This window comes from Anastrepha obliqua, chromosome 3 (assembly GCF_027943255.1).
Source record: "Anastrepha obliqua isolate idAnaObli1 chromosome 3, idAnaObli1_1.0, whole genome shotgun sequence".
NCBI lineage: Eukaryota > Metazoa > Arthropoda > Insecta > Diptera > Tephritidae > Anastrepha > Anastrepha obliqua.
In genome coordinates this window covers 90,063,892-90,088,135 of record NC_072894.1, presented here as the reverse complement: position 1 = coordinate 90,088,135, position 24,244 = coordinate 90,063,892, and the positions used below count along the sequence as shown (strand labels likewise).

The 24,244-nt window shown below is 35.4% G+C and overlaps 3 protein-coding genes across 3 annotated transcripts; 1 reads left to right on the top strand and 2 right to left on the bottom strand.

Annotated features, from left to right (window-relative positions):
- Window positions 1-1,137: 1,137 nt before the first annotated feature.
- On the bottom strand, window positions 1,138-3,863 carry LOC129240950 (uncharacterized). The gene is made up of 4 exons (XM_054877031.1): window positions 3,585-3,863; window positions 3,330-3,521; window positions 3,138-3,206; window positions 1,138-3,077 (listed from the first exon to the last, which is right to left on the bottom strand). Exons 1-4 carry the CDS (start codon window positions 3,858-3,860, stop codon window positions 1,926-1,928), a joined length of 1,689 nt encoding a protein of 562 aa, XP_054733006.1. The 5' UTR covers window positions 3,861-3,863; the 3' UTR covers window positions 1,138-1,925.
- A 298-nt stretch (window positions 3,864-4,161) lies between these two features.
- LOC129240951 (snurportin-1) lies at window positions 4,162-5,243 on the bottom strand. The gene has a single exon (XM_054877032.1). It carries the CDS (start codon window positions 5,215-5,217, stop codon window positions 4,162-4,164), a length of 1,056 nt encoding a protein of 351 aa, XP_054733007.1. The 5' UTR covers window positions 5,218-5,243.
- Window positions 5,244-15,403: 10,160 nt separating this feature from the next.
- On the top strand, window positions 15,404-18,373 carry LOC129241798 (troponin C). The gene is made up of 5 exons (XM_054878307.1): window positions 15,404-15,541; window positions 15,670-15,700; window positions 15,757-15,900; window positions 16,830-17,081; window positions 17,937-18,373. The coding sequence occupies exons 1-5, from the start codon at window positions 15,530-15,532 to the stop codon at window positions 17,963-17,965; spliced, it is 468 nt and encodes a 155-aa protein (XP_054734282.1). The 5' UTR covers window positions 15,404-15,529; the 3' UTR covers window positions 17,966-18,373.
- The last annotated feature ends 5,871 nt before the right edge of the window (window positions 18,374-24,244 follow it).

Sequence of the window (24,244 nt, the reverse complement as noted above, 5' to 3'; positions counted from 1 at the left end):
ATGTACTGCAGCATATTTTCTCTAAATCATCACGTATACTTGGGCAATAGAGATCATAAGGCGTGCTGATAAAGGCATTCAGCAGTTGAATCGGTAGGCGTATTAGAAATGGAGCAAATGATTGATAATTCCGTCATGTTCTTTAAAGTCCAGAATTATCACACGCCCATCAACCTGAGTGATAGGGTATGGAGGTGGCAGAAAACGGTCGTGAAGAATCATATGCAGATGACTCCGGCGTGGGCTGCAGCAGTTCTGATCATCGCATTTCACAACCTAAAAAAAAAATTAAAAACAATTTCCCTTTGTAACTCTTAATAAAAATTTGTTGACATTCGCGCTCGTTAAAAAACTAAAACAAAAAAAATAGGCACGCATAAAAATTTGATATGAATCAACTGCAATGTACCTGGAGTAAATATTGGCTCTCTCTAAACAAAGAAGGTTGGAACCTGTCCGTGTGTCGCTGCCACTCAGCTCGTACGCTCTTGTTCATCGAGTCGCGCGTTCGGCTGATAGTGGCGCGAAAACAAACGACGGACTACACTGTACCGTAAATTCAGATTAAATTGAGCTATTTGGTATAAAACAAATATGGTGGTTTGACAGCAGTAATGTATAACGTCGAAGTATGAATGAAATTATTTTCTTTCGAACGAATTAGTGAATGAGCTTAATCATACTACGATTACGCTTAAGATTAAATCTTAAGCATGTACAATCTGGATACCTGACCAAAATAGTATAATTTTTTTTTTGTTTCAATCAGAAAAAAAAATTGCGTGATATTTGCCGAGACCGCCCCCTCTCTCCAACGTAAGATTAGATGAGATTTGACTCGACCCTCCCCCGCCCTTAAACATCTCACGTAATTTATGGACACCCCCTTATTGTTCATCTTTATCGGCGGTGTCACTACTTGTGGGAGTTGTATTCTATGTAAAACATTATTTCATGTAATTAATATGGAAGTAACAAATCGAAATGTACGTTAAAATGATTCTTTTTCATAACTTCACTTTGTTGCCGCCTTGCATACGCATTTGTAAAGTTTTATTATAAATAATTCGAAATGAAATAAATTTTTGTAACTACATTACCTTCATTGCCTTTGAATTGAAAGGTACATCACGCAAATAATTGCTAAGTTATATTTAATCTTCCAAATACAATATTTTTTACATTAAATATGTTTGGCAATCGTCATCTTAATTAGTCTAAAATTATACTGCTAACTTCAGTAGCTAACATAAACGAAATATTTTTGTATCTTATAATACGTTCACATATAATATAAGTAGATGATCTACTTTTTCGTGCTTAACTCCAAATCCGTAATTCAAAAGCGAGATTTCCCATACAAAATTTCTCTCCCAAGATCTGAGATTATAAAATAATCCAAGATAATAACCATACTTTTTGGCATACAACCCTTTGTTTTCTGTGTAATAGATCATTATTTTTACGCGTGTAAAGAAAATCGTTAAAGAGAACATTTTTATGGACATAATTCTTAAATAATAAAATCCTTGTTCCTATGCATTCATATAACAGGAAAAAAGCGTGTGTCCATAAAAGTGTGTCCTCTTATTATGTATTATAAAATGCAATATCGAATTTCGAATGCGTATTGCTGACATAATATTTTGGAAACCTCAGTAAACGTCGTTTACGGATTTCTTTCAATTGCTTATTATTAGCAGCCAACTACGCAATTAAATTAACTATTCCTTCTCCTTGTATTTTCTTGATTTCGTTAATAATTATTAAACAAACCACAAACACCGAAGTATTCCAAAATAATTTCTTTCACAACAGTATTGACATCTGATTGTCAATTTTGCAGGTAATCTGCCATATGTGAACAGGTAGATTAATTTTGTGGATTTATTGGTAGTTAATGCATATGCGAACGTACTTTTACATTACTTACGCAACTTAGCTACGGTAGTTTTGTCTTGCGGAGGAGGATTTGACGAGTTATTAAGCAAAGCAGTGAGTGTTGCATGAGATGAACTTAATGTGCTAGGTTTTGAAAATGCGGTTGCATCACTGGAGCTGCTGGAAATATTGCAACTTCCAACAGCGGTAGCATTACTGGTATTGATTTTGTTGAATGGTGTTGCAGTGGCTGTTGCTGAAGAAACTGTACTTATTTCCGTGTCTGAACCGGTTGCTCTAATGCTACCACTGTTAGTGTTTGTAAAATTGTTATTCTGTGAAGCTATCCCTTGGAGCAATGCATTACGTAGGTGACTATTGCCCTGAGCACTGGCTCCAACCGAAAAAGAATTTGTAATTAAACCACGGCTCTTTATATTTAAATCTACAAAGAAAAGCTTCATCTTTTGGATCATAAATTCTGGCACCGTGAACGTATTCATAATATTAAGATCTATATTGGGTTTCACCCGATATGTTTCATGCGTTTGCTTCAATCTACACACTTCATCATGTATCAAAAATAAAAACCGAGAATTACGATTTTGTGCGGCTATGACATTTTGAGAACTTAACCAATCGCGATCTTCATTATCTGGTAAATAACGTATCAATTCTGGGTGTTTACTAGCTAGGCGTTCGTTTCCATCGGTGCCAAAACCAAAAGCTTGATTGGCCTGAACATCTAATACAAATTTCGTTGCTGTTGAGATCTGAGCTGTATTCCAAAATATTTGTCTGCGCGCAGGAGTGGTAGAACCAGCTACGAGACCCGTTTTCTGTTGTTGTTGCGGCAAAGTGAGTGATTGTTGTAATAAAGTTGGGGTTGAATTCAGATTGATTTTTACATTTCCAACACAAGCAGCAATACTGGAGGCAGTACTTGGTACGACAGTATGTATTTGCTGCTGCGTTGATACCGTTAACATCTTTTTGGCGGGCAATTCAGTGAAATCGGCCGGCTTTGGTGGTGGTCGTCTGACCGCAAAACGTAGACTGGTTGACTCTCCAACACCATACTGATGAAGGGTATTGTTGGTATTAACAGATACACAGGCTAGTGATTGCTTCATGCTGCGATAAGGATTATATTGCGCCTTAGCATTCTCCAATAGCGCACAGGACATCTTTCGCAACTAAAATATATATTTGATTTTAGGCAAGTAATTTGATATGTATTGAAGAAATATACTCACAATCTCCTCAGACACAACGTTCTGGCCCAAATTCTCTTTTATATTCTGGAATGCCGGTTTAAAGTAGTTCTGAAAAATTTTACATTTTTAAATTGAGATGTTAAGATGAATTAGTTTTGTACTACTACACACATATTTAATCAACTTTTAGTAGATGCTATCGATTTTGTTGATTTTTTCGTTTGGACTTACCTCCATATACTGCTTTATTATGGCATCAACTTCATGGTCAAAGGACTGTTGAATACTAATACGCAGCAACTCGAGTGAACGCATGGCCGATTCAGCAGTGGTACCTGTGCCGCTTACCTGCACAGGACAGCTTAAACGCTGTCGCAAACGTTGCAGCACTGTCTCGGCCATAAGAGGTGTAGTGACATATTTCTGAAAATTAGTTCCAACTCTTTTAATTTAAAATCTCTTATAAGATTACTATATTTAACATACTATGGTATCAGCTGAAGTGATGGTGGTGGCATTTGCAGGGATAGCACAGTTTGGACTTTGGAAAGTAGAGACAGGCGACTGTTGTACCGATTGAACTTCCAACTTCATTGTCGGGGGACTCGCAATGCTCGTAACCATTGAGTGTGTGGTTTGATTGGAACAATTAGAATCGTCTGAAGATGATTGCAAACCGCTTGGAGATCTATTAGCTTCTGTTGATGAGGCGGAGGTAGAGCCTGCATCACTTAAAATTTTCCAACTACGTTGAATTACCATATTAATATTTGCCACTTGAAATATATTATTAAACTTAAAATGTATAATTTGCAGAAAATCTTTCTTTGAAAAATATCCCGTAACTGTTCTCTGATGTGAGTTAGCTGCAACACTAACCAGGCATGCGAAATATGAAAGTTGTGTATTGATGTACCACTCCGCCTCTTATTTTGCTCTCGTACGCCAGCATTAGGGTTCAGTGCGCAGATGCAAACCAAGCAGCATTTCACCCCTTAAGCAGTAACATAATTCTTTTCTTAGTAATCTACGCGAAGCAATGGTTTGAAATTGCACTATTTCCCTAGTCTATCAGCTTATCATCGCATGTCGAAAATTGTTTATCAAACTCATCAACATCTAATTTTTGTTCAGCCTCAAATCCTGCGTTTGTTTCTTCATCTTCATAATTCCCAATTGATTCCAATGTGTCCATATCTGTTGAGTTAAAATATTTGTTTCCGAGCTTTTTTCTTTTACTAGCTAATTCAGCATCAAATTCGTCCATGTATGCCAGCGGTTCTGTGTAATTGGCGGGTCTTTGGTAGTTTTCGTTAACAGGAATTCCTAGTACATCGGGAATCATGAAAGGAAATAGCCAACCTACTAAGGGCGTAGAACCACAAGTGTAACTAGACTCCTTGTGATAGAACAACCAGCCGTCAAGCGCAGGTTCATTTTCTGGCCAAATTGGAAAGCGCAGCAGTACTTCTGCGACATCAGCTATGTTCTCAAAATCGTACCGTTCCAACAATTTTAATGGCTTCTCATTGCATCGATTACGCTGGTCTATTCCTTCACACTCATCAAATTTTGAACGCAACCAAAAAAATCGGAATTGTGATTCACAATGTACAAATTCTTGATTGCCATAAATTATGACGTCCAATACGTAAAACGTATCTTGATCAGGCGAATAAACACAGTCTATTAAGGTGCGCATTTTACTGCCGCGTAGTTCGTTACCACCGGGCAATAGTGTGTGAAAAGACAAACGTCTACGGCCTTTTTTAGAATACATATAAGTACACCCACCAGTAGCCATCAGAAAGCAACGTTGTCCTTTCGGACACGGTACCATAATCCACTCACTTAAGTTTTCGGGACACTCACGTAGCCATTCAGATAGCTGAAGAGTATAGTCAGCATCATATGCATCTTTTAATGCCCTTGAATTGCCTCTTTTGCCGGCACACGGGTGGTATTTTCCTTCGATCCCATTTTCACTATAATCCACATCACGTTGCAAATCTTGCAATATTAAACGCTTCTGTTTTTGCTCCTCTAGCAATTTCCTTCGTCTTTCCTCCTGCAGATCACGTAGATTCTTACCACATTTTTTATATAAATCTCGAAACATCTTTGATTAATTTTCAGTCTAAACAGTCTAGAATCAAGAAACAAAAATAATGTTAGTAGAATAAATTGAGAATGAAGAGCGTAAATATCATAGATAATGTAAATATATCCGTACAAAATATGCATTAAAAGATTGTATGAAAATATATTGCAAGAAGTCGTGCACAATGGATTTGCGATGCCGGCAGGGTTGCTATCTAAATTGTCTTTTGTTTTAAATATTTTATTTTGCTAAATTTTTCAAAGCACATATGCACGTACATAGAATTCAATAAGTATAAAAAATGTGTTCAATGTTTAAAACATCCAACAAATATACATACATTTATAAATCATTCAAAATATCTAAATAAAATATGTCAAGTAATATTTGTTTACAAAAGGAGACCTCCTTTGCGTCAGAAAGATCAAGTGTAAAAGTATTTTTTAAGGGTCCCTCGGCATAGATAATAAAATGCGAAAAACTCTCTTTTTGTGTGAGAACACGCCCAGGAACTCGTTTCAATACTTGGCAGCACTGCCAATCCCAGGGCGGATGATCAGCTGATGGGCGAAATGGCGGGCTACCAGAAATAAGACACCGAAAATATCTAACAAAAATTGTTCGTTTTCACTCTGATGGAAAAAATTTGGGGATTTACAAATTTCTAATTAATTGTAAAATAAAAAAAATTCAAGTGAAACGAAATTATTTAAATTAAAGTTTCCTTTTAGAGTTTTCACAAAGTCCATTATTTTCTTTTCGGCTTGTACTTTTAAATCATTTTATATATTGTACATATATGCATTATAGAATGTTTCTCACGAGAGTACTGTCAAATTAAATCAAACTTTCCTGAATATACCTATTTTGCATATACATAGGTAATTGTATTGAAAACTGGGTGTTGGCTTATGTACATATTTATATATTTATATATGTAAATATGTGAATATTTTATACTTTGCATTAGACGCATAGATAATTCAATGAATTTGAGCCGTGATCTGAGTTTGTGATATTTTACACATGCAATCACTTTTTTTAGTTATTAAACTCTTTTTAAGTTATTAAAAATTAGAGATTATCTTCGTTAACAGTCATTTTTATTTTGCTTTAACTTATGTTTTTTTTTGTCAACTTCTTATTTTATATTCCAAAATTGCAATATTTTATGTATTTGTTTGTAATTATGTTTTTAGTGTGGCGGCCGCCGTAGCCGAATGGGTTGGTGCGGGATTACCATACGGAATTCATAGAGAGAACATAGGTTCGAATCTCAGTGAAACACCGAAATTAAGAAAAACATTTTTCTAATAGCGGTGGACCCCCGGCAGGCAATGGCAAACCTCCGAGTGTATTTCTGCCATAAAAAAGCTCCTCATAAAAATATCTACCGGTCGGAGTCGGCTTGAAACTGTAGGTCCCTCCATTTGTGGAACAACATCAAGACGCACACCACAAATGGGAGGAGGAGCTCGGCCAAACACCCAAAAAGGGTGTACGCGCCAATTATATATATATGTATATATATGTTTTTAGTGTTCACAAATTTTCACTGGCAGTTTGAGATAATTTCATTTAAACCTTAATTTTTGGATGTTTTGTTTATTTATGTATGTATTTTATACTTATTGTGCACTTAGTACTAACCTCTGTGGTGGTTTCAAAACCCATAATTCTCAATCTTTGTTTAAAAAATACTAAATTTGGCAAATGTTATAAAAAATGTACATTTTGACAGCGCTCTCACGAGAAAAAGAGTTAGCATCTAGTTATTCATGGCATAGATAATAAAGCGTGGCTTCAAACTTAAGTTGCAAACATGCGATTGTGGGGTCATTATTATCCGTTTGAAAACAATGTTAATGTTACGTTTGAGATTATTAAACCTTTTTATTTTGAGGCACGTTGGAAACAATGTTACCTGGTGTATTTTCAAGAATTTTTTTTACGCTCGTTGTAATTATATTCAATCGATTTCTTTTTTGAGGGTTTATATTTGTGGCTTCCCAATTTAAGACACGTCACTTTGTTTTCGTTAATTCTTTTATTTTAAGTCTCACAAATCACAATATTATCGGGAAAATTAAAATAGCGGTTATGTTCAAGCGACACCTAAGGTACCCAATTCGCCTTGAATAGTGACTCCGAAATTCGTTCATTGTGAATGTGTAAAGGTAAATGAAGAAGAACATATTTGCAGACAAGGCGACTTCGCAAAATAAAGTATTTTCTTTTTGATAGGCGTTAGGAAGTGGCAAATCCATAGACGAAGCAACTGGTAGAAATGAGCGTATGTTGGCAACGCGGGACTAGAGCAGCCTTAAATTACATGTGTTCGTTAGATAGTGAGTTATATCCGTTTAACGAAGTATAACCATACTCGCTAGCGCCAAATCTTACTCGATAACTTTGTTGTTGCTTTCACACGCAAATTTTTCGTCAAGTTAATCGACCATAGAGATAGCGAGCGATGAAGTGACGAATAGAAGAGACCTATTGTAACTTGTATTAAGTTTCTCTTATTTACTAGAATCTGATAGGAATCAGTGGTAACCGAATGAGAACTTTGAGATCTAAATATGATCTCAAATATGCATTTCTGGGAGAAGTCAATGTTTTAAAAAATGGTTTAAAGAAAACGCCTTTATCAATTTATCAAACTTTTTTTTTAATTTAATGTGCCTTCCACAAAGCTCAGCTAATGCAGAACCCAAATTTTATGAACTGAGTTAGTTAAAAAAAGTTAAGAAATAAGCTTTGATTTAAAATTTATATAAATAATACAGGGTCCGGCATATAACTTTACGGAATTAAAAATGCTATAAAAAAGAAACTACTCAATATTTTTCCAACCTGTTTTTTTATTTTGAAGTACAATCCTTCCGGTTAATGATGGAATACAACTTCATTCATATGGCTGCCTCGGCTAGCCATGCACCATCCCATACGATCGGTCCAATTTTTCAACACATTTCGATTGTATGCGGCGATTGTATAGCTGAAATCTATGACACCGCGTATGTTGGTCTTCAATGCATCAATTGTTGCTTGTTTGTTGGCATAACACTGGTCTTTGACGGCACCCCAAAGATAATAATCCAACGGAATCAAATCAGTTTCTCTTACTTTTTTCGTAAAGTAGCGCACATACGCTTCATTCGGTGCTTTTCTTCTTCCCATTGCCGTACGTAATTTTCGTACACATTCTGCAACATTACCATGATTTTCAAAGTAATGTCGCAATATTTCCTAGCGTTCTTTGAGTGTATACACAACCATTTTCGTTTAGCGGAAGAATAAAACTAATTTTCTGTCAAATCAGATGACAGCTAAATGTTAGCATTCTTCAAATAATACCTAGTTCAAATCCGTAATGATAGATGGCGGGCCCTATATAAGGAGAGCAAAACAACTGTGCCGTACTACAGAGGCTAGGTACATTTGGACACCAAAAGGCTTTAAGCAAGTATTTATTAAGTACAAATAAGTATTTACTTCGCTATCTGATTTTCTTTTATTTTTTTATGTTCAAATAGTTTTATCTATTTGACAACCAGTACTTATGCTAATCATAGTTACGGACACTCACCGTCAGTCAATTTTTATCCGAGATGTCTGCTCATAGGAACATTGCTCATTTTAGAGCTTTTTAATATTTTAATAAGTTGACTATCATTTCTTATTTGAATAAAAAATATTGATGTTAGGTGCGCAACTAAGTTCTCGCTGTTTTTTGGATGAAAATACAATTTTATTGAAAGTATTTCTACTACTTTTTCCCATCTTTCTGGTAGATCTCGTATACCGTCGCGGTAAAACTGTTCATCTTTTGAGGCTACCCACGGATCAAGCCATTTTTTGACGTCTTCATATGAATGGAACTGCTGGTCAGCTAGACCATGTGCCATCGATCGGAAAAGGTGATAATCGAACGGCGCAATATCTGGAGAACATGGCGGGTGGGGTAGAACTTCTCTTTTCTGTGTTTACAGGCAGGTTTTAACGGGTTAGGCAACGTGAGGCCGAGCGTTGTCATGTTGTAGACTAACTTTTTCATGCCTCTCCGCGTATTGCGGCCGTTTCTCGCGCAGTGCTCGGCTCAATCGCATCAATTGAAGTCGATACCGATCCCCAGTGATGGTTTCGCTTGGTTTTAATAGTTTATAATAAATAACACCACCTTCATCCCACCAAATATCAGGTCAGTCCATAAGTTCGTGCGTATTTTACCCATAATTTCTCGCGGAATATAACGGAAATATTTATATTTTCTTTGATATATTGTGCATTCAACAAGTGATTTTAATCGCGGATAGAATGGAATCTTCGAACGCGTATAAGAGGCATATTTTGTATTTTTTTTATACAAGTGTTAAAAATGCAACAACTGCTGCTGCAGAAATAAACACTGTTCGCGGAGAGGATACCGTTAGTGCAAGGACTGCGCAAAAGTGGTTTTCAAAATTCCGAAGTGGTAACTGCGACGTGGAGGATGCCTCACGCGCTGGTCGTCCTGAAGTCTTTAACTCCGGCGCCTTGCTCGAACTCGTGGAAGCTGAGCCAAATTTGACAGTCGATATGATAGCTCAGAGGTTAAATTCATAGCATGGAACAGTTCACAGACACCTGGTTCAGTTGGGAAAGGTTTCAAAGCTGGGAAAATGGGTTTTGCATAGACTTTCCGTCGCCAACCTTCAGCAGAGAGTGAATGTGTGTTCTCAGCTGCTGGAACAGCTTGAAAATGAAAGTTTTTTTAACCGTGTCGTTACTGGTGATGAAAAATGGGTCCTTTACAATAATCCTGTTTGCAAACGCCAATGGTTAGATAAAGATGAAAAACAAAAATCGATCGGCTTTAGTGATACCACGAGAGTAAATATTCAACAAGGAAAAAAAATTCAATTCAGCATTTGTGGAGAATATAAAGACTGCTTTACGTGAGAAAAAAAAATACAAATGATAAAATTCATGCAAGTTCGTTTTCGTGCGTAGTGCCTCGACTGACAAAAAATTCGATATCTTCAGAACGGTTTGGATGAACAAAGTTTTTTTTTACAGTTATTAAAGGTGAGCATTGTGCGCTTAATCTGACTGTAATATTGTCCATTTAGAGCGTGAAGAACGCAAAAATAATTGCGATTTTTCATAAAAATTATTGTTAAAATTTATTGTTTCAACAAATACACAGTCTTTGAACGTTAATTCGGTAGAGTAAACATTTTTCGGTAACCGAAATAAATTTCATCAAATTATCAATTGTAGTTTCTGAGATATTGATTTTACAAGAATATCATGCAAAAAAATTCAATTGTTAATAACATAAACAAAAATTGAAATAAAAGAAAACTATTCACAGCAATTATTATGTGACAAATTCCCTATCCAAAAATGCATTTGATTTTAAAATCGGGAATTTGATGGAAAATTCGGGGCCCACTTGACGTGGTTTGACTCTATATCATTCAAACAAGAATGTGTATGTATTTTTTCAAAAGTGCATATTTCATTTATGTGCAGTTGCAATGCATGCGTTCGCAATAATAGTAGCGCGACAAAGTACACGATCGAGTTTGTTTATATGGTAAGCAAAAGTTTATCACCGTCAACAAAAGGAAATTCCTAATATAAAACTGCATATACAGAAACATTTTAGCTAAAAAGTTGAAAGGTTTGATGAAATTTTGGAAGAAATTACATTATTTGTTTTGATATTTCGGTGCCGTTTGAGAAATTGCAATTAAAGATTCTTTTCTGATAAATTTTTATTTTTTAGTATCAGGTAGTAATACCCGTATTCGTTGCCGCGGTCCATCTTTTACTGACAAAGCTATCCAATAAACAACTCAGCTATTCACTAATCCGCAAAGCAACCGTCTGTCACACTACAATTTGATTCAGTCAATCTCTCAATCTGTCAATGGTATTCGATAATTATTTTTCCGCGGATTTTATATGTATTAGTTATTGAATAAATCAAAAATGATTATATCCAAGCATTAGAGATTTAAATTGCTACGCTAATGTGCAGTTTCATTTTTATTCTCGGTTTACCTTTTTTTTTACAGCACTCAGACACCATTGAGTCCGTTGGGTTCCTTTTTAATTTTCTTCAAATCTACCCGACCTCCGAAGAAATTTGAGTAAATGAGCTAAGGTGGTCGCTTCTTAACACATCAGTGCCAAAAACCTAAAGCCGGATTCGAGCGAAGGCCGGGCAGACGCACCGGAAGTGGTTCGCCGTCTTCCCCTCCTCTCCACATGCTATGCAGAGTACACTGTCTGAGATGCCTACCTTTTCCATGTGCTTCCAGTCCCTTCTGCTTAATGACAGGAAAATCAGCGACAGTCGGTCGGACCGTTCCCATGACAGTCGGTTCTACATTACCGGAACAACCCGGATTTATATCCGACCAAGGATTGTCGCTTCAGCAGCGTTCCCCATATATGTATGGGGAATGTTTATATAAATCCTACAACAACAACCGCCGGTCGGATGTGACGGGTAACATTTTTTGTCCATCTGCTGCCTCTCTCAGCCTGCCAGGGTCACTTGTGGGTTAAAGTAACCCGTTTGGTAACAGAGGCTTTGATGGCTGCAGAAGGGACTGGCAGAACGGGCTCTGGGGCAAAGAAGTTGGCCTAAAGAGTCAGAGATCTTGTTAACCGAGATACCCACGTGTCCCGCGACCCATGTTAGTATCAGGATATTTTGTCTACCGACATAGTTTAGCCTGGATTTACAGGACTCAACGCATACAGATCTGCCTCTCCATCTGTGTTCCAGAACAAAGTCCATCGCTTCTTGAATAGTATATGTACATCTCCGCTTGAAACGCAGATGCGAGTATTCCAAGAGCTAAGTGTAGGGCAAAAACGTGTTTGCTGGGCTCATTTTTAGACCATTCATTGACCACAATTAAGCCTCTGGCAGCACCACACTGTATCTCTTTTCAAGTATCATACTAATCTTGATAGCATGGAATCAAGGGGCATGGCAAGGATCATTGGATCGAAGTCCATGTCTTCTTTGTTGTCCAATACCAGACAGAAGCGGTACCAATTCACATTGTGTTTCAGCCTGCAGATGGCCTTCAAGGCCTCTCCTTGATGAAAAGAGGTGGTAAACTAACCAGAGCATGTAATGTCGGGCCTAAAGTAGTCGGACAGATGACCACAGTGCGTTGTAGTCTCGATAAGGTCCTTCTGACTCCAACGAGAGAGAGTCTACTCATCCAGTCCACCGAGCCATAGGTGATAATAGGTCTATCATAGTTGTATAGATCCATAGGGTCTTGCTAGGAGAAAGACCCCACATTTTCCCAAAGCCAGAATGCTGTCAGTGCTTTGAATGTCTTTGTTTCAATGTGTGACTTCCAAAGGAGTTTACTTACGATTTCTTTGGATAGTTGGATTGTGGCTCCTTATTTTTTTATTCTTATTCAGTTTCTTACATAGGAATATTTTGATTAATGCTTAAGAAATTTCCTCTAATGGTTTGATATTTTTTTATATTTAAACGATGAAATCGATTTTCTTAAGCCACCATTCGAAAGTTCGTCAACCCAAGTCCACGTAAACCCAAGATGTTCCGCTCCAACTGAATTTAACAAAGTCGCTGTGAGTGTGATCACAATGGTGCAATTAGTAATTGTAAGCATACCAATTTTTCTTGTATTTGAGTAATTTCTTCTTTTTCTTGCGTTCTTGTTCGCGTCTTCTTTTTTCTGCACCACTGAGGGCTCAATCTTGTACGAGTATTCCATCATTCTTGATGCCATTCAGTAGGTTTTTGACCACAGTGATAAAGTGAGCGATCACAAATTGTCGCTATTTCTATATGTAATTATTTCATTTAAAATAAATTCAACACAAACGAAATAAATTCAAGTCCCTTGTTTTTAGAATTTCGGCTTACTTTCTCTTCCGCCTCTTAACTTATAATTAACATTCATATTGATTTAATTATTAAAATACGTATTGGTTTTCTGTTAATATGCAAATACCTATTTTATTCATTTTGAATTGAATTGAAAATGAATTGTCATCTCTTTGTGATATTTTACAAGCATACTTTTCTTCGGTCCTTCTTAATTGTTAATTTAAAAATTGGAACATTTTCTATATTTCTTTATAATTATGTTTTTAGTATATTGTCTTCATCCTTTAATAATATTTCGCAAAAAAATCGTATCTGTATCAAATAAGGTGTGAGTGACTGTATTTCCACCCCGTTGTATAATCATAAACGCATATTAATTTTATCTATACTGACTGTATATACGTATGAGTAACATTTAATTCTATACGACTTTATATCATTGCCTAAGGAAACTTAAAACTTAAACACCTAGAATTAATTTTTCTTTACTCTCTACATATTAAAAATCTGTATGTATACTTAATTCAAATTTAAGAAATTTAAATTTGTGTTTTTTCGTAAAGTTCGTCAGAGCAATGACAAAAAAAAACGTTATTAAAAGGACTCCAAACTGAATTCGCCATGCTAGCAACCAAGCAGGGACAGTTGTTTTGCGAAAATGAATACTGGTTTCAAAACAATTTCAATTTTCATTTAAATTTTCAATATTTTAGTAGTGTCATTGCTGACAGATTTTCTGAGAACGAAATTACGCTGTTTGTGAATTTGATTTGTGCAATTTGAGAAAGCTTCAAATGACAAGTGCCACAAGCAGAATTAAATTAATAAAGTATTTTAATGTATCTATTGCCAACTGTATTTCTAATCAAATTGCAGGATCCAAATTATTATTAAACCAACAAGTTCCAAGTTGTATATAATGTGAGAATTGTAAATACATTTTGATAATCTCTGGCATCTAAACTCAGAAATAATTGCTAATTCAAATTTTCTCGTAAAATTTGTCTTCTTTTAGTCACCTTCCAGACTCAATCGCTTCGCGTCTCTGTCGAATTTAAAAAGGAAAGAACTAAATGCGGATTCACGGATTATGAAGTTTGTTGCGGAGAAACCTAAATAATGCAAATACGCATTTTTGAGAGCATACGCTCTTTTTCTAGCCGCGCCAATATCTGACATTCATTAACAACATACATAGATACTTTTCTACGAAAGGCTTTTTTGGACATTCTTCTTAACCAGCCCCAACCTAACAAACCCTTTAGGGCAAACCTGAACCACAATGAAATTCTGAAGCTGCGTGAATATAAAATAAAAGAAACGCGAACTAAACACGGTTGTCCCGGGCAACGGTTCGGACTTTTGGTCTCCCTGCAGGGTGGTGCACACACCACCTGTTTATTTGGTGTCATTTCTCAAGTTGACAAACAGTATTGACATGCACAAACTTTTCATCTATCGTACTGTACATATATAATTACATTTCTACCGATAGTACGCACTAAACAAACGTTAATGCTCCGTCAAATAGTGGCATTGCTTATAATTTTTTGTTTGAAATGCGAGACAGTTACATTGTAAAAAGGGAATTTTGGGCATCAGCGCGTCTCCCATTTGGCTTTGCAGTTGACCTTCTGATATTTACTGTGTCAGTTAGTATATATGTATAGTATATGTATTTCGCAATTGTTGGATGTATGAGCATACGAAAAAATATGTACGCAAATACGTATATTTATTAGAAGAATAATTATTTACATGTATATTATATAAATAAAATACAAGGTATGAGCGCCTGCAAGCTGATACGTACATATGTATGTAAATTCATATGCATGTATATTTTATAAATGCAGAAAGTAAAAACTGACAATAAGAGAACTCGTGCAACTCACATTATAGACGCTTCCTAGCTCGTCTGTAATCCACTATATGCCAAACGGGCAATCACTACAAGATACATACGGCTATCCACAGAAGAACAGTGTGTAACGCTCTTCTGCTAGCCGCATGCGTTTGTTAGAGTATATGCAAGATATTCTGGCTAGCAATCATGCTGGCCGGCACACATATTCAAGCATACTATATATGTGCGTATGTATATGTTTTACTTTATTCAAGAATTTACAGCGTTTTCCTCCGCAACAACAATAAAAAGCATTGCATATTGAGACTAAATGTGAAAACACTGACAAAACTGGATGTTTATGCCATCGTTGGAAAAGCTCTGTAGGAGTATGTGTAACATACAAGTATATGCATGGCCATGCGCTCTCATGTGTGTGTGTTGCTATCAAATCGGAGTGCTTTTCTCTGATATTTTGGAGCGTGTACCGAGCAATATACCGTCAGTTGGAGGACGAACGTTGAAGCTTCTTGTACACTGCACAACAGAGTGTGCACTTAACGAAATATAATTCGACTCGTTTACAGGAAAATTAATTGAAAATGAATTCCGTGGTGAGTCTGATCATTTTATGTGTATTATATGACATCAATAGTGAGTTTGTGACTCCTTACGAAATGAATAATATATGTACATATGTATGTATGTATGTGTATTTACTGACTGGTGCCTTTTTTTGCAGGATGAGGATCTAACACCTGAGCAAATTGCGGGTAGGTTTTTCTATGTAGATACAGTGATTTCTGGAAGTTATTTTAATATTTTGTAGTGCTGCAGAAAGCTTTTAATAGCTTCGATCACCAGAAAACCGGTAGCATCCCTACGGAAATGGTAGCGGATATTCTGCGGTTGATGGGCCAACCCTTCGATAAGAAAATTTTAGAGGAACTCATCGAAGAAGTGGATGAAGATAGTAAGTAACATGATTTGTTTTAAAAATATGTGCCATTCATTTTAGAAAAAATTATAAACGATGTGTGAAGAAAGAGACAGTTTCCCTCACTCTTGGCAACTTAATGTCCAGGGCTCATACTGGGCTTACAATTTCTGCTACAGATTCCTGCAGGTGTAAGCTGTTTATAAACTGTAAAAGCTGAATAAACATGGCTATGTATTAACAAGAGATGTGAACATTTGAAAAGTTCTCTTAGCAAATATATAATATTTAAAAGGTATCTTCAAAACATTTATTCCTTTTCAAATTTATGAATTAATTAAATAGTCGCATTTACGGATGCTCAAAACTGCTTCTGAATATTTTAATTTGCAATGTTCGAGTGAGCTCATTTAACGTGGCTATTCGTGTTACACAAGAAGTTTTATTTTCTGATAAATCTGATAAATTTCTAATATGCCCACCTTGGTTTATTGAGTTATTCACCATTGCCTTTTGATACTAGAAATATTTGTTTTGATATTATTGATATAAAATATATCCATGTTTCATTCCTGCTGAGGATCTCTTTCAATAAAGGAGTAATACGCAAAAGTTGAAAAGGGATTTCTTTATAAAATGTAGGCATTTCTACGGAGATATATCAGTTAAATATATTTTACTATGAAGAAATACGATTAGTATCGAAAGAACGAAAATAAAATTTACTGAATATCGTTCAGAAACGTCGAGTAGGTTTGTAAAAGTCCATTGTATTTACAGGATCGGTTTTTTTGAATTTATCATTTTATTTTTAGTAGCATTTAACAAAAAATCACCGTCTTGTTAATTGCCTAACTAATCGGCCATAAAATACACGCTATATACATATACATATGTATGTTATAAGTGTATGTGTGCACTTTTTTCTATTTACTTGACTTTTTGCTTAATTTTATCATTTCCAGAATCCGGTCGCCTGGAATTCGAAGAATTCGTACAATTGGCTGCCAAATTTATCGTCGAGGAAGATGCTGAAGCCATGCAAAAGGAGTTGCGCGAAGCATTCCGTTTGTATGATAAGCAAGGCAACGGTTTTATTCCAACAACGTGTCTAAAAGAAATCCTGAAAGAGTTAGACGATCAATTGACGGAAGCTGAGCTCGATATAATGATCGAGGAGATCGATTCGGATGGATCTGGCACGGTGGATTTTGATGGTAAATGATCCTAAAGTTATAAACCTTTGAATGACCGAACATGTGTGTTAGAATGTGATGTTAATTTTAAATGCTCGTCGTTTTTGTGTATTGGTATATTTTGGTCTATAATTAGAAACTTTACGAGCGTCCCACAATTTTGATTGGACGCATCCATCATAAGCAACACCGTTTCATGTCATTGGATGCGTAGGTGTTGTGAGACGATTTATTTTTCAATGCGTTAATTAGCACTGTTTGGCTAATTAAAAACAGTCGACGTGCAGGAAAACAAAAAAGCAAAAAGAAAAAAAAACCAAATAGGCTTGAACAGCCAGTTAATAGTGTTGCATTGTTTTTGTGAGACTTTCTAGCCGTTTGGCTGCGTGATTTTGTAGTGGGTTTTCAAAAAGTTCAGATATCGTCTAAACACAGCCATACATACCGATACAAAATAGAACTTTCATTTATAAATTATCATGGAATATCTGTATGCATGTACAATATGCGTGTGAATACATAAAAGGTGGCGCAAATGGCGTCGTACGGCAATCATATTTGAATTTTGTGAACTAGACAGCAGTACAAGACAGTATACAAACAGACAAGCAATGGAGTGCGTACAGGTGAAAATAAAAATTTCCATCACTCAAAATCTTTGGTTTTTTTTATTCAATAAAAAAGTTATTCAAAAACACGATTAGATGATTAATTTTGCGCCATCTGTTATATTCAAAGCCTTGCAATATATGTACATAAATATGTATTTATACGACAAATTATTATTAATGCTTACACATACACATGCATATATACCGAGTTTACGTACATACATATGTATTTATGAACAATATTTTTTTAATATATTTTCCACAGAGTTCATGGAAATGATGACAGGAGAGTAAAAGAAATATCCGAAATCATCTGAAAAGTCGCCGTCTCTTAGCTGAACGATTGGTCTTTAGAGAACAAACTGATGATGCCGGCAGACAATTTTGTAATCTACTTACTCTGCATGAGTAGGTGTCGTTCACTTACTCCCACGCTTTTACTCCTAACCGCGGTTTCTCACAGAAAAATTATTGCGCTTGCTCTCTGCTCCCCGACTATTTCCTGATACTTTGAGATTACAATTTCATTATTTGCCTATTTTTGCATTAACATTCGGTAATCATACTTCATATGTTTATAAATATTTAATTTATAAGGCTAAGTGACCAAACGTATGTTTGTATTTACACAGTCGTACTTTTAAATATGTGCGCTCTTTGAAACACTTTAAATAAAAATAAAATAAGAGTTAACATTAAAAATTGTAAGCTGAAAATTAGAAATATTCCAAACTTTCACCGGTTTAAATAGAATCAATAGTTTTTAAAAGGGGAATTACCAAAGTGCAATTTTCTCATTAAATATAATAAATTTCACTTTGATGTGGAATTCTTAAGATAAAAACTTTACTATGCTTCCTCTTTATCTTTCGATGGAAAAACACTATCATGCAGTGTTAAAATAATAATGGCGAATACATAAGAAAAGGATAAGCGAAAGGAAATACGACAATATATCGGAATGTGAGGTGTTTGTGGAAATATAGAAAGAGTTTCTATATTCAAGTTGATTTAGTATTTTTAGATAATCGAGTCTGTATACCTCAATCTCTCCGGGAGGTAGTATTCGAATATCTCCATAAATTTAATATGAGCATAGAGAACAAGAAGCAAGAGATAGCCTAGTTCTATGTGTGCAGCATGAACCAAGAGATAGAATCTATGATTACGAAAGCAGCATTTGCCAGAAATCCAAATCTGCCAATATAAAGGAATGACTATTGAATCTCCAATTGCTCCTTATTAGAGACTGGCTATGGACGTTATTGATGTAGCTGAAGAAAACATTTTAACCGCAGGCGACTATTTTTAAAAATATTTAGTTATAATTGATAAAAAAGGTTAGATAAAGCCATATCTGAGAAGCTAGGTAGTCCAGATTTACCACTGGGTCCGTCGAAGAAATTTTACAAATACGACTATCCTCTACGAATTATTATTAGAAGGCCATTACGCACTGCGACCAGAGTTGATCTATTGTGAAGGCCTATTTTGTAACCCTAGAGTTTTAGGCTTTTTAGAAATTTTAGCACAGTTTTGGGTTTGTTGTTCCAAAGATTGCATGGAGATACTACGGTACCACCAAGGTGGTGAAGTCTTTGTCTGCCCAACGCGGGACATTCAGAAAGCACATGTTCTGAGCTTTCTATGTCCATTTCGCAAAAGCGGCAGACATTGGTCTCGGATAGACCAATATTATTTAGATGGTACCTCAGGCTGCAGTGACCTGTAAGGTATCCAGTTAAAAGACGCAGATCTACTCTGTTTAGTGAGAGAAGTTTGTCAGATATTCCTTTGTTGGGACTTAGGAATAGTTTAGCTTGACGCTGACCGGCACAGTTTAGCCAGTGTGCGGCAAGTTTTCTTTCTTCCCATTTCCTAAGGAATTCATTTATGTGGCCTTTTGTTAGTCCACAGAAAGGCTCAGGACCAGTAAGTTGCATATTTGCTCCTTGTTTTGCAAGGTCATCAGCCATTTCATTTCCCACATGTCCTTCATGTCCCGGAATCCAACATAGTGTTACTGTGTTGAGGTTTCCTAACGTATTTAGAAGGTTTAGGCAATCATTTACCAGTTTAGAGGTGATAGTTGTTGATAGAAGGGCTACGAATACGATAGCAATTACTATTATTGAACCATGTGAACCCTGAAAATGTGCTGCTACACTTAAATACAAATGTTAATGAATATTTCTAGATATGATATATGACGCAGGCTTTTGATAAGGTCTGACATGAAGGACTATTATATAATATTATATAAGCGAACCTGTCGAATAGTTATTACATGCCCTAAAATCACATCTTCAGAAGAGGCATTTTTTGTCAAAGTAATCGACAAAGTCACCGACCTCCAATAAAAGCAGGTGTACCACAAGGAAGCGTCCATTTCTGAGTGTTTGGCCGAGCTCCCCATCCTATTTGTGGCATGCGTCTTGATGTGGTTCCATGATTGTATTATAATAATAACTAGAAAAATTGGCAGGAGTTATGTAATACCTGAATTTTATTTTGGAAATTTTCTTCAACAATCGAAACACTGCAATGATTAATGAAAGGAAAGCAAGTAACAAAATATGACCAAATTGTCAATTAGAAATTATTATTTTATTCATATTCACATATACTTATGCATATAGGTACACAAATATTTTCAACCACAAGTTAATCATTTATTTAAACATTTATTTAAGTATGCACAAGTAGTGTATTCAACGAATTTCATCACTAAATATTAGTTGAAGAAAAAACATACATATGTATTGTATATAATATAAATATATATAGTATAATTGGCGCTTACACCCTTTTCTGGGTATTTCGCTGAGCTCCTCTGCCTATTTTTGGTGTGCGTCTTGATGTTGCTCCACAAATCGAAACATACACACATGAATTATTTTATGCATTTCGTAAAAAGAAGTCCAGTCGAAATACGAGTTGGGCTAAGAAAATAATAATAATGAGGTAGAAAATTTTCACAATTTTTGATGAAATAAAAAAATATTGGTTCTTAATTGAAACCATTCACCAAGTCCCATTAAATTGCTTTTAAGAGTTCTGTATTATGTCTTGAAGAGTTTTAATCACCAATTTATTTCGAAGATTGGCCTTAATGTTTGTAAGATCCGATATCTTTCGTTCTGCAAGTATCTATCTGTGGTCGTTAATTTTTGCATATTCAAATATATAATAATTGTCACTTCCGTCAACCATTGGATATAAAATTTGCAATGCCGCCAATACGTACAATCCAATTCACAGTAAAAAAATGTTGCCAAAATGTGAAATGAAAATGTCAAACAATTTCAAAAATGCATAATTTTTATGTACATAGTTTCATCAAAAAGTACAATAGGAATTTTAGAAACCATAATAACCAAATAAGCAACATGCTTGTGAATAAAAATAACTAGTATGTAACCCCCGAAAATCGGGTAGGCTTTTTTCCCACGGAAAGTAAACAGCATATGTGACACTTTTATATATTAAAAGTTATGATGATTAGAAAAGTGTATATTTTTATTCATACGTAATATGTAAGAACTTATGCATATAACATTTTTACAATTTTTTTCAGTTAAATCAGTAATTTTTTTTTTAATTACTTCATTATAAACTACATTCAACGTCAAGTTTTCGTTATTGCCCATTTGAACTCGTATATTTTCCCAGGATCTAACCCGGCTTAACGCAACATAAAGTTGGCCGCGAGCAAAGCAATCCTCCTTTAAATGAAGCCCCACCCTTGATAATGTTTGCCCCTGGGCCTTATTTATTGTTATGGCGAAGGCTATTATAATGGGAAATTGGCGGCGCTTCAACGTAAAGGGAAGTGTGGTTTCGCTCGGCTGCAAATTTATACGAGGCAATAGAAATCGCCTTCCCTGAGCCTCTCCGCATAACACTTCCGCATGCAAACAATTCGGATGCATTTGTTTTATGATAAGTCGTGTGCCATTCACCAATCCTTCTGCTGGGCTTAAATTGCGAATCGACATTATCACTGTTCCAATTTTCAATTGAAGCTTATGCGGCGGAGTTCTACTAAAATTGAGGGAGTGTAAAAATTCCACAGGGAATCTTACCTGATCTTGTGAATCTTGTGAAACAATCAAATCAGCGCTGAGATATGTGCGCTCTTGACCAGGTAGCATATCGACTATACTCGAGTTTATGATGGCACATTGATCATTTTTTGGACATAATATGGCTCGGACTTTTAAATTATCGATTTCTATTATTCCATTATTTGGTTGGAAAACCCAGTCAATGAGGTTTCCGTTTTTTAAAAGAATTTGATCAGGAATTTTTACTCTTGATGCATTGTCTTGCCCTTCGCCGTGTCCTATGCGCAAAAGAAAATTACAATAGTGGGGTTCTTGACTACGCATATTGATTGTGAGCTTAAATGATTTAAAAAATTTCCACAAAGAGCAACGCTTTAAACAATTACCAACTATGCCAGTTCGCGTACTTCTCGGTACCACAGGCAAAACTCGCCTAAAGTCTCCACCCAGAATAATAATTTTCCCACCAAAAGGCGCCTCATTTTGTTGAATATCGCGCAAAAGATTAAAGAGCTCTTTGCCCATACAATGCTGTGCTCATTAGAAAGAGAGCTAAACAAAGCAAACGTACTCATATATATGCGTATATTTGTGTGTCATCCCGCTTTGCATAAACATCGCTGTTATCAATATGAAAATTTTGATAACTTTACACGCAAATATTTCATGAACAAATTAACCAATTTTAATTTTTATAATTTTCCGGAAATATGCTCATCAAAACCTTTCTTTTGATATATATTTCATATCTGTACATATTATAGTTTAGTCAGAATAAGCGCCATGTTTTAAAATAATACTATAGAAGAAGAAGAAGAAGATTAGCAAGCGTCCTGCTCCTCACCACAAGTCGTTCAAACTGTAAGTAATTCCATTGCTTTCCAAAGCATTCCATCTGAAGGTATGTAAGAATAATAAAAAAATGTACCTACTTACCTACTACTGGCCTACGCATGTCACCTGTGAGCAAAGCGACTGAAAGCAAGGACACATGGAAATGCCTGAACTTGTTGCTTTCACATAACATTTTTTGTTTAGCTAGAAGCGGAATTCTTTGGTGAGCAGAGAAGTGGTAAATCGAATGGAGCTAATGTAACTCTGAATACACACTTATCCAAATAAAATTCTCTACCAAATGTATCTATATATTTTGCATTGAGAATCTAAACGCCGAAAGCAATTTTATAATATTCGAAAAATTTGTTTATTCGAACAACATTTTGATCACTTTTGTCACAGTTCACCGTTTTCAAAACTTTTGTCCGAAGTCGAGGTGTTTATTTCCTCTTTTCTTTCAATGCAGTAGTATAGACATTATAACTTAACAATCAGGCAAACTTTACTTGACACATTTCACACTGATTTCAAAATGAAGCCACATACATACATCTCAATATATAGTACTTTAAAGACAAGTGTACTGATCTTCGCCACATATCGCTCAAAATGCTGTGTAATGAAAGACCGCCTGAAAATTTGTAATACACCCTTAAGAATACACTATTGTACACTAATCAGATTAGGAAGCAAGTCAAATATTTGCTTCTCCATTCTGGTATTTTTCTTAAGCTATTACGTGTGGAAAAAAAATTGTTAGTTTAACAATTCCGTAAGGGTGGTCGCATCTACTATTTACGACCTCTATAAAGTAGGTAGTATGGTTAATTCGGTGTAAAACAAGCATATTTTTCGAAATTTTTTTTGTCGACACAGTTGATTTATTCAAAATTTTAAAATTACTTCATTATAAAGTCATATTTAAAGAATATTGTGTGAAATTTTCATTGATTTTTATGAAGAAATGAGTTGGTGGCAGCGAATCTTCGCGGGCGTCTCATAAAAAAGTTTTATTGCGGTGTCCCTCAGAACTCATTATTGGATCAACTAAAATCAAAAAACCAAATTGATTTCATCAGCTAATAAAGTTTCGCAGGTAACAACGTCGAATTTTTTTTTTTTTTTTTTTTTTTTTTTTAATTTTTTAAAGCGCTTTGAAGTCAAAACACCGATTTTTCATAAAAAAAACTTGAAAACTTTGTTGTTTTAAAATATGATAAAATTAAAAAAAAAAAAAAAACTCGACGTCATTACCTCGTGAATAAAGTAAAGAAACAAAAAAACCAAATTTGAAAAGAATCGGTGCAGTAGATATGAATCTACAGTGGACACCGACCGTAAAAAAGGGAAGTGTGAGAAAAACGCGTTTAAAGATTTCGGCAGCGTGAAATCCGGTTGGAGAGGTAGATACTTAATCCTTTGTGTCTTTGTCAATTTTTCTCCAATGCACTTCAAACTTTCACACAATAATCTTAAGATGTTATAGAATAATTTAAAAAAAAAAAAAAATGAAAAAAAAAAAAAATACCATACTACCCCCTTAACACATTTTCTGGCTTCCAGCAGCATCAGCACTATTTATTGGATGTGATTCTTCAATTTTGTTATTTATAAAATTACGCGTAAAGTCTGTAAATCCTGGGAGCGACGGAATCGTCCATAACGTCAC

Bases quoted from the DNA above. Each gene is read 5' to 3' on its own strand.
- LOC129241798 (XM_054878307.1), top strand. The intron at 15,701-15,756 runs GTAGGTTTTTCT...AATATTTTGTAG, and splicing joins AACACCTGAGCAAATTGCGG to TGCTGCAGAAAGCTTTTAAT. The intron at 15,901-16,829 runs GTAAGTAACATG...TATCATTTCCAG, and splicing joins CGAAGAAGTGGATGAAGATA to AATCCGGTCGCCTGGAATTC.
- LOC129240950 (XM_054877031.1), bottom strand. From the start codon at position 3,860: ATGGTAATTCAACGTAGTTGGAAAATTTTAAGTGATGCAGGCTCTACC. The intron at 3,522-3,584 runs GTATGTTAAATA...ACTAATTTTCAG, and splicing joins TCACTTCAGCTGATACCATA to AAATATGTCACTACACCTCT. The intron at 3,207-3,329 runs GTAAGTCCAAAC...AAAATTTTTCAG, and splicing joins TAATAAAGCAGTATATGGAG to AACTACTTTAAACCGGCATT.
- LOC129240951 (XM_054877032.1), bottom strand. From the start codon at position 5,217: ATGTTTCGAGATTTATATAAAAAATGTGGTAAGAATCTACGTGATCTG.